Source organism: Anarrhichthys ocellatus, unplaced genomic scaffold (genome assembly GCF_004355925.1).
Source record: "Anarrhichthys ocellatus isolate YVR2014 unplaced genomic scaffold, GSC_Weel_1.0 scaffold13, whole genome shotgun sequence".
NCBI lineage: Eukaryota > Metazoa > Chordata > Actinopteri > Perciformes > Anarhichadidae > Anarrhichthys > Anarrhichthys ocellatus.
Genome location: NW_022280043.1, coordinates 5,930,434 through 5,940,767, shown reverse-complemented (window position 1 = coordinate 5,940,767; position 10,334 = coordinate 5,930,434). Strand labels below are relative to the sequence as shown.

The 10,334-nt window shown below is 43.9% G+C and overlaps 1 protein-coding gene across 4 annotated transcripts in view; it reads right to left on the bottom strand.

Annotated features, from left to right (window-relative positions):
- Window positions 1-7,822, bottom strand: part of ddr1 (discoidin domain receptor tyrosine kinase 1) — a 34,993-nt gene extending 27,171 nt beyond the window's left edge. For all 4 annotated transcript variants that reach the window (XM_031852676.1, XM_031852677.1, XM_031852679.1 and 1 more), the window contains exons 1-2: window positions 7,735-7,822; window positions 6,040-6,240 (exon numbers count right to left, since the gene is read on the bottom strand). In XM_031852676.1, coding sequence (XP_031708536.1) covers window positions 6,040-6,041 — 2 coding nt within the window. In that variant the 5' untranslated portion in view covers window positions 6,042-6,240; window positions 7,735-7,822. The remainder of the gene's footprint in view (window positions 1-6,039; window positions 6,241-7,734) is intronic.
- Between the last annotated feature and the right edge of the window lie 2,512 nt (window positions 7,823-10,334).

Sequence of the window (10,334 nt, the reverse complement as noted above, 5' to 3'; positions counted from 1 at the left end):
AATAAATAAATTAATCATGCAATGTTGAAATTATTTCTAGTGCTCAGTGGGAAGGGCAGGCATAACTTTTTGGCTGCACCAGTCTGTCCACGGGGTTCCTTTTTTCATCTTGAATGAATTTTCTTTAGCTTGCTTTGGTTGAAAATTAAAATTCCACTCAACAAAGCTACTGCCCCTTAGTCAGCGAGGATGGAATCTAGGGAGTCTGGAGACATTAGCTCTTAAAACTGAAAATGAAGGCGGTGCACTTCTAATAATTACCTACACCGACATCAACAAATGATCCATGATACATCAGGAAGCTGCGGGGTAAGTCTGATATGCCCTGCTATTAGTCATAGCATTGATCACGTATAAGTCATCAAATCGTACTGCTGTGTGTCACAACATTCATCTATACAAGGAAGTGCCGGTCACGGCCGTGGAATCTGATCTTCCTGAGTTGTACCAGAGGTTGAGGAAGCAGGAGGGAAGAATGGATGAGTCACTTAAACAGAGCCATGAGAGCTGAAGGAGAAGGCCGAGTCAGAAAAACAAATTAAACAGCAGTAACAGGAGAAGGAGAAAGTGCGTCATGTGACTGAAGGAGGTGGTGAATCACGATGAAACAGCAAAGGAAGCATGGAAAGGGGGATTTGTAAAACAAACAAAAACCTGTTAATTGTTAGGTTGTGCTGAACATCATATGACTCATTAAGACAGCTCAGCTTTCACCCCAAAAATGCCCGGTTCAAAACACACAGACAAAGCACAGTAGTGCTGTGCAGCAACACAGGTCATGACAAATCTAATTAACAAGCTAACACGGTTTTAGTTGACATGAGCCGAGGCTCGAGGGTAGCGCGAAAAACGGGTAAAAAGAACTGGCATACGGCTACACAAAGCTGAAATCGATCACAACTAACACGAGACTTCCATCTCCTCCCTTGTTCGCTGCCTGCTTTAAACTTGGACGCAGGTCCACTTGGCCGCTCAGTTGCAGCATTGCTCAGCATATCTGCATGGACAGAGACAAATGATGACAGATTACCCTCGGCTGGTCTGGCAAATGAAGAATGCCTCCATCAACAGCGGCCACGCAAACCTTTGGTGTAGCTGGAGAGACAAAGCAATTCACCCAACTTGTAGCCAGAAACACACTTTTCTAGAAACATGATCGGAACTTGATTTGTGTAAGTGGCCTACACACATAGACAAGTTTATAACACATGTAAAATGTATATAATACACAGAATATTCACATTTATCCAAGACAGTTCAAAAAGGTGATTACTTAAGAGCCCGATGGAGGTGGGTAGTCTGTGGCTGTAGGAGGCGGTATCGGTCATATTGTACATGTTTGTTGGAGATACTGTTCAGAGCTAGAGCAATATATCAGCTGACATTACCTTATTGATGATATACAAGTACTAACAAGTAAGAAGTAGTTTACTTTTCAACTGAAAAATGTTCTGGGCAGTACATATAGTGGACACAAATCTTTAATAAACATATTCAAGGGATCCTTATCAAAGAGGTTTACATGATATAAAAAAATGAATCAGCCAATATATCTATCAGACTGTTTAAAATCTCAAATATGGCCACAACAATCCAGTTCCCGTCATGAGTTAGTTCCTGGTCTTTCCTGCGTAGTAGTTTTAAAAACAGGCTTAATGTTTAGAATTATTCAAAACCATAATTGCACACATTATCTGGGTCTTGCCTAAACAAAGTGTCTAAATGGTTTCCTGCAGTGTACAGACTATCCAGAACCTCTTCTGCATCCTGCACACAATGTTCCAGAGCTCTCAGAGCAATGCTGCATATTTGTTCTGGTAATGTTAATTTTTGGCGGCAAATTTGTCCAACCTACGTGCCAATTAAGAACTTGAGAGAAAAAAAAAAGAAAGAAAAAAAAAAGTGCCCTTTGCAGGTTTGTCTACAAATCAAAAAGACGCACCCAGGTAGATCCAAAATCTGCCTACAGCTACACGCCTGCAGTCCAAACACAAATATTGCATCTGGATTGCATCATTGTGCTCCAATAACTTGGCATCTGCAGAAGCAATCAAAGGGAAATCAGCTTGATCGTATACATAAACAGTAACAACACACAAGGCACAAGGTGTAAAGGCACAAGAGTGCAAAGAGTGAACTACAACGAAACAAAAGATGACAGGTGACGGCTGAAACGTGACAAAGAACAGCCAGCACAAGACCAAAAAAAATAAAACCAACAGCAAGCGAAGGCATTGTGAGCACCTCTGGCAATCAGTGGGATCTAAGTGGGCGGTTCGTTAGCTGCATTATCTGAATCAAAGAGCGGAGTCCTCTCTGTGCACAGAAAGAGAGAGTGTATTACAAGTTCTTTTGGGAAACTGGTTTTTGAGTGACAGCAACTGGAAAAAAGGTTTTGGTTCCCAGCGCTGGCAGCTTCATACAAGTCAGTGCATGTAGTTTAACTCTTCTGAGCTCTTTTTGTCTCTCTATAATGCATCTGGAATGAAAGGAGTGGCATTTCACTTTCTAGTGAAAGTGAGTTCATGAAAGACCTTTCTCACCTGCTACACTAAAAATTTAGAAGTTAGAGTTTCACGCTGCTGCATGAAAACTACCGAGGGGAAAATTAGCTCAGAGTTTGACCCGAGCTGAAGCGTGCGTGTAACAATTCTAATGAGAATCTAGCAGATACGTGGCAGCATTAGCATGTTAATATGACAGCAGAGAGTAAGTGTACGCTTCTAGTTTGACACCGAGGCCGTCTGAGGGCTGCAGTGTGACGGCAAGCCGCAGCCCAATTGCCTGAATTCAATTTGCAAAGTCTCACTGCCACCTGTCAGAGAACAAGTGAGAAGCAGAGGGGAGGATGGGGTGAAAGGAGAGAAGGGGGAGGCATGTGACAGCACAGTGCGACTCTCACAATGGCCAGAGAGAAAACGGCCTCTGAACCAGATACAGGATGACAGAAGAATGCCGTGGTGGTGAAAAATCCCCTCCAGAACCCGAGCGAAAAGACTCAGAATGACAGAGCGAGCGTGGGACAAAAGGAGACTCTTTGCCCGCAGGAGGGTGAGAATTATCAACCCAGCGAGCAGCTATTGAAAGGGAGGGAGGGTGAGAAGCAGGGACGGTCTGGAGTGGAACAGAGCAGAAAGAGAAACCAGAGACACCAGGTCAAAACAGGAATGACTTCATTGAGACTCAGCATTTAGAATCAAAGTGAGAAAAACAGCCATGCCCAACCCAGCCCTCTCACACATCTTCTTCTCCTCCGTTGTAATGAATCACCGCTGAGCAGAGAGAAACAATTTAAAGACGTCTTTGAGCTGTTTAGTGTCTACTGCAGTGGGGAAACAAAGATATACCTGATTCATATAAAAGTCTGGGCTTTGCTGAAACTCTATCCACACACACAGACACACACACACACACACTGTTGAAAGCCTCGGGCACAGGCAGATACCTCCATCACACTTGCGGTCCTCCTCCTCCTCCCTCTCAGCAGAAAGCCTCCTAAAAAGAGCTACATTGCACATCACACAGCAGCTTCCTGATGCTAATATGCCTTTCCAAACCCCTGAGAGGGAGAGACCGATAGGTCCCACTCAGCCGGGATTTCATTACAAATTTCAAATGCATCATATGAAGAGAAGGCACATGTAAAGAGAAATTCACCTTTGATGTTGAACACAATTTTTTCGTCCATGTTCCAACAAGGTTTCAAAAGCACCTACTTGGCCAGGAGCCGTTAGTAATTATTCGTTATATTTTGAGCCACGGTGTGCTCGCACTTCAAGACGAAAACAGCACCAGAGTGTGAGGATTCGAATGGAGAAGAGAAGGAAAAAAAAATAAAAAATGATAAGAAAGAAAGAGTCTGAGGGAGAGAACAGAGCAGGCACACCGGCTTTTAAGTTTGACAGAGTTTCCATCTTTCATAAGGTTCGTCTGGTTTTTCCAGAAGCGATAACTTCACCTGCCAGTTGTTGAGGAGACGTGTGAAAGAACTCCACGGGATTCACGGTTGGTTTCAGCTCACAGGGTTCAGCATTAGCACCCTTAACCGATGAGATCATTAACTCAACATCATAGGATTTAAACGGGGATTTCATCAATTTTCCAAAATCAAAGTGTGTTTACAGGTACAGGTGCTGCATATGTGGAAAAAGTTTTTTTGAAGCCGTCTGAGCCTTCAGAGGGAGAATTATCAGACTTCAGTAGCTCGCTCCTCATCAACGCTCGAGGCTACGTTAGCTGCTATCAACATAACGGTAAACACACTCGCATCAATAAAAAAAAAAAACACGATATCTAATGGTTCAACTTTGATCCTTTTATTTAAAAATGTCCATCAAAGTCAGACATTGCTACAGGAGTGCAATGATAACTCCTTCAGTGAGAGGACTTTATTATTTATGAGTCATAAAAAACATGTAATACAGTTGAGAAATGGCACATAAGAGAGGTGTTACTTGGCAACTTCTACATTTCTGTACTTTTCATCTTAATGAATTATATCATACACACATATTATATTAGCACCGCCACTTGGGGCTTATATGCAGAGGCATTTCTGCAGGTTCCTGAGCTAATATGAGGCATCAAGCCGACGTCCTGAGATTCCTCGATAAGATAGTGCGACAGACTCTTTGAAGACTTCAGCAGCCAAAATATAACCCCACGTTTGCTTACTTCCAAGCAGCAACATTGTTATCTACGCAGGGCACCCTCGACAGGAAGCGCAAACAGATAAATGAGGAGACCCACCGGGACGATAGGAGGCTGAGGGAGAGATGGATGAGCAGGGGGAGGAAGATAAATGAAACATCTAGTGCTGCTTCAAAGGGAAGGAGGAGATATGAAGAGGGAGAATATGTGCTCCATGGAGAGAGAGAGAGAGAGAGAGAGAGAGAGAGAGAGAGAGAGAGAGAGAGAGAGAGAGAGAAAGAGAGAGAGAGAGAGAGAGAGAGAGAGAGAGAGAGAGAGAGAGAGAGAGAGAGAAATCGATCAATTAGGGGATCAAAAAGTGTGCTGGATGTCAGGGAGGGATGGAGGCCGGATCTGAAAGAAGGTAGGACTTCAGTGATGGAGATTCACTGGGAGGAAATTAAGAACCAAGAACAGCCCGGGTCTCGCTTTGAAGTGTCACCGCCCATTACTGCGCGAGTTTGTTTCTCGACGAGCTCGCTCTGCATGTGACCACACATACGACAAATGCAATTGAAAAGTACAGCTGTCTAGACTTGAGGGGAAATTGGTTTAGGGAAAACCGGGTGGACAGTTGAGTCCTCGATCAGTCTGTCGGGAGCCAATTACGAACAAGCACAGACTTTAGCCGAGTTGCTGCCCAATACATGATCATCGTGAGAGAAGTCACATAAAAGGCCGTTCTTAGGGATGAGAGCGCCATCATCATCATCATCACTGTGCTCTTTTATTTGGATAACTAGCCACATCGGCCGCATCGCCATAAAGATCAGACAACTGTGCCAAACACGCACTTCAGTTATTGTGCAGGATCCGTCTTTGGGTTTAGGGTTCCTATCCACCTGCTCAAGTCTTTTGAGAAAGGTCAACAAGCAGAAAACACCGAGACAAAGTCACAAAGCATGGCCGCCGTCGAAACAATGACGCAGATAGGAGGACAACAGACTGAGGTCAATGATCGACCAGACTACACAAACCAGTGTTCGCTTCTCATTGTGGAGACCAAATGCTTCTTATGTCTGTGTTCTGTGTGTGTGTGTGTGTGTCTGGTGTGTATCTGTGCATCTGTTGTGTTGTTTTTTGTAACAAGCAAACAAACAGCAATAATGCAAAACTGCAAAGAAAACTCGTTAATTATTTCTCATCTTGTACATAAAAAAAAAACATCTTTCCAAGACTTTTGTTGCCGAGTGTAAGGACCGAACAAAACAAATAAACAGCCATTTCCCAGACACTGTCAGACAAATTACTTTGCGCTGTACATACCTCTCCACAAATCATATTATGCAATTAATCATTAATCATCCCCCCCCCCCCCCCCCAAGTGTGGGCGTGTGCAATTATACTCACATAACTGGTCTATCCAGTTATTAGATATATTCTGCGTCTCCTCTGCTGGACTGCACAGCTGATAAAAAGCAGCTATGCAGGGCCAACGGCTCTCGTGGGATGCTGTGGGAGACTTTAGATGCCCATTAGATAGGGATCCGGCAGTTTGCTGTGAGGGACTGTGTGTCCACACTGAGGGCTCCTCCTCACTTTATGCCCCTGCTACAGAGGAAGAGAGGGAGGGGTGGGGAGAGACAAAATTGCCTTTTATTGCCTCTCTGTCTATTGGCAAATAGCACAGGCACCTCCACGTCCTCCTCCCAGCACTCCAACAATGCTACACCTCCTCTGGACTGCCTGCTCAGTCCCCCGGCCAACGAGCTACCCACATCTACAGTGTTCATGTGGTGGGAGAGGTGACTGCCCGCTGCACTGCACACCCACTAAAGCCCATTGTTAATGGCACTAAGGCATGCACGAACACACAGGAACAAGCTGGCAACAGCAACACAATCAATCTCGCCCACAATCTCACCTCTCTCTCTCCTTCAAACAGAGTGAGGCAGGAAGCTGAAAATATGCAGTTTCTGTCTTTTTCTCGATCCCTGCACCATCTCGTTCACAGAGAAGATGAGAATCATTTATTGAGCCACATGTCTAATTCACTCTCACCGCCCGTTTCTTCTGGCTCATAACCAAAAAAAAAAAAACACGAACAACACAAAATGCATGTTCAGTTCAAAGTCCTAACCCTCTGGCAGCTCCTCTCCAGAGTTTGAAAATGTTTTCTGTATTAACACACGCTTCTGCTCTCCGGCATCAGGCCGCCCGGCCATAATTCCAGGTTTGCTTCTGATGACGGATTAGCTCCCCGAAGGAAGAACCACCACACTTACAGACCAGAGCTGAATGAAACCAGAGCGGGCCGGCCTTATTGGAGGTCACCTGTGGTGCTGTGGGGTCACGGGGGTTAATGGTGGGTGTGATGATGACCACCACCTGGATGCCTGGAGGTCTGAGCATTAACCACTTCAACTGACCCCATTCATCGAGGCTGCAGCTGCAGTTTTAAAAGCTTTGCATGCCAAGAAGAAATACTTGTGAGTGGTTTTCGTGTGTTTGAATAAGGTGCAATGTGAAGCCAGTGAAGAATGAGTTCAACAGTCTGCAAAGAACAGCATGACTGGTGACACCTGAACCAAGTCTGTGGCCATCAGACTGGAAATAAACCTGAAAATAAATAAAAAGTCTATTTTGAAGATAAATGTGTGAAAACAAAAGTCTCAAAAGCACAAGTCAGGACTCTGAATAAAAGGTTCTCTCTGCTGCCAAGGACCCACGTACAGCAAGATGTTGCACAGTTTAAAGTGTAGATCATGGTACACACTGGCGGATTATTTCAGCCACGCAGTAGGCAAATGCCACAATGTATCTGCCGCACAAATGTGCGCAACGTTACACCGCATATGCGCTTTCCCAGCAGTCCGTGGCCGGCGTCCAGAGCTGGCGTGCCCGCCTCACGCCGAGACTTGTAGACGCCACGCCACAGACATACACACAGACAGACAGAGACATACACACAGACAGACAGAGACATACACACAGACAGACAGACAGCTGGAAATATCCCCCTGCAACATTATTATAGCCTTAATGGAGTAAAGTGCGCGGAGAAGAAATGCGCGAAGGGTTTGAAGGAGTTTTGTCAGTACTTACCTAAAAGAACACGGAGAGGTGCGCGTTGACAGCGGTCCAAACTTTGAGACGAAGTCTGTGTTTGACGAAGTGAAGCTGTGTTTTAGGGAACAACACGCAAACCCGCTGAATAATCCAAACGCAGCTCCGGGGCAGTTGTTGCGCGCAGTGAACGACCTCTGGCAAAACTCGGAAAACAAGAAATTAACCGAAAACTGCTGCGCGCACCGGCTGATGTTAAACCCGCAGCCTGACCGTCACTGGACACTCGTTTAGGGTATATTGTTTTAAAACTCTTCGACAATGAGGGAGAATGTTTTTTAGTTTTTTTTCTTCAGCGAGTCAGCCTCCAGGGTCCCTTCGCCTCGGCCTCTCTCTGAATCTGATCCCCGTCAGCTCCAGCCTCGGTCCGGGCTCCGCAGCTGAGGCCAGCAGGCGCCACCAGGTGCTCATTTGCATAACTGCACCGGCTGTGTCCAATCACGTCCCCGGGCAAGGTGTCTGATTGAATATTCCAGCAGGCGCGCCGTCCAATCAGATCGTCCTGTGGGCGGGAGCTGTGACTTCAACAACACTGGAGAATGAAATTCAACGAGGAGCCTTTTGGGGGCGAAGGGAGTTTCTTTGTTGCAGCAGAACTGAGATTTGGGGAATATGACACGTGATACTGTGCTTTCACCTTGTTAACCATTTGTATGTAAGACAATGTTGCTCTGCTGTTTTCAAACGGATTACTTGATAATGTAAACTTGTAAACTTGAATTATCTGTTCTGGCTCTCGGCATCTGGCCTGGCCCGTTAAATGTGGACCCACAACCCCTCTGCCTTGGTATTTACCTTTAAAGGAAACTTTATTACAGAGTATTGCTGGTGTAACTGTATACCATTACTGCCCCTGGGCTATAATGACTCAGATTGAAGGGTTTGCAGTAAAACACAGCAATGGAGCAGGAACCAGGAGAGTTGTTGATATGGGACCCCAAGGCAAAGCAGGAGTGAGATGGGAATTAATGTTTTAAAAGAGCCACATGTGTGTGTGTGTGTGTGTGTGTGTGTGTGTGTGTGTGTGTGTGTGTATGTGTGTTTATGCTGACTTATATCAAACGTTGAACCAGTCAGACTCACAAAGACAGTAAAAAAAACTCTGTGTGGGAGTTACAGTATGTGTTGGTACTTGTCTGACTGAGAGGAGGGAAACTTTAGCTGGCGCTCAATCAGCAGAGAGGGACAATAAAGATCACTTATCACAATCTGAGCTCCACCTTCAATAAAGAAGCACGAGGAACACGGATACTTTTTTCCGCTGCCTAATGTTTACTTTTGTGTGTGTATATAAATGTACTACTGTGTGTGTGTGCAAAGCGATAGATTCATGTCATGCATTAAAGTAACCAATGTACATTTACTAAAGTACTGTACATTCATGACAGACATTTACTTTCCACTCCAATACATTTATTTTAGCTATGGTTACTGGTTAGTTTTCACATTTATATTTTACATACTAAACAGCCGCCATCTGCATGATGAGTACTTGTACTTTTGATAATTTAAGCACATGTTTGCTAATACATCTATTTTAATACTTTTAGGATTTTTAAAGTATGGTGTTGCTACTTTTACTTAAGTTAATTATCTGAACACATCTTCCACTCCTGATGTATTTAAAATTAGAGACTTCTTTTGTGTCCATAATTAACACAAGAGTGTGTGTGTGTGTGTGTATGTGTTAATGCTTTTTATGTGATTTTTTATCGTATATTAATTATTATGATGTAAATGGAAAAATTCTAAATCTATAAATCTAAAAAAACATAATCAGATATAGAACAATATAATTCAAAATCTGCATCAGCTGCATTTGCATGCACACAAATACAACATATCTTCTGTTTTTCAGTCAATTTTTAATATATTTGATACATTCTGCTCTTAATCTTAACTTTTCTTTTTGTTTCTGCTCCATGAGGACCAATTTTACCCAAACCCACCCCCTCCACTTCCCCATCCTCACCCCTCCCTCCCTCCCTCCCTCCCTCTCCAAGAGTCTTTGAGTTTATAAAGATTTTAGCTGGACTTTCATCTGGCCTGGCCTTATTTTCTCTGCATATCATTAACATTCTCTCAACACTTTAACATTCTCTCACCACTTTTCAATTCGGAGCTAAACCAAAACGCTCCCCCCTCTCTATCTCCCTCTCTCTCTCTTTCTCTCTTTCTCTCTCTCTCTCTCTCTCAGTCTCTCTCTCTCTCTTCAACATTGAGCCTCTCTCTTTCCGTCCTATACATAAAAACTAATCTTGCGAGCAGAGGTTTTTTTCTCAGTTTAGCCGCGTTGTGATCATGATTTATTAATGTTTTCTGTTTCTCTGGAGTATGTTTCATACAGGCATCGATTTTTTTCCCTAAACCTTGTAAATGCAAAACAAATAAAAAGGGGGATGCACTTAAAATTAAGTTAAAGGGATGATAAAGAAATCATCGGGGATATTTGAGTTATTTTCCATGACACTCACTGATTTCCAGACATTATCCTGCTGATGAGTGCAGTCATTCTCATTCTCTTGTTCTCTTTCTCTCTCTCTCTCTCTCTCTCTCTCTCTCTCTCTCTCTCTCTCTCT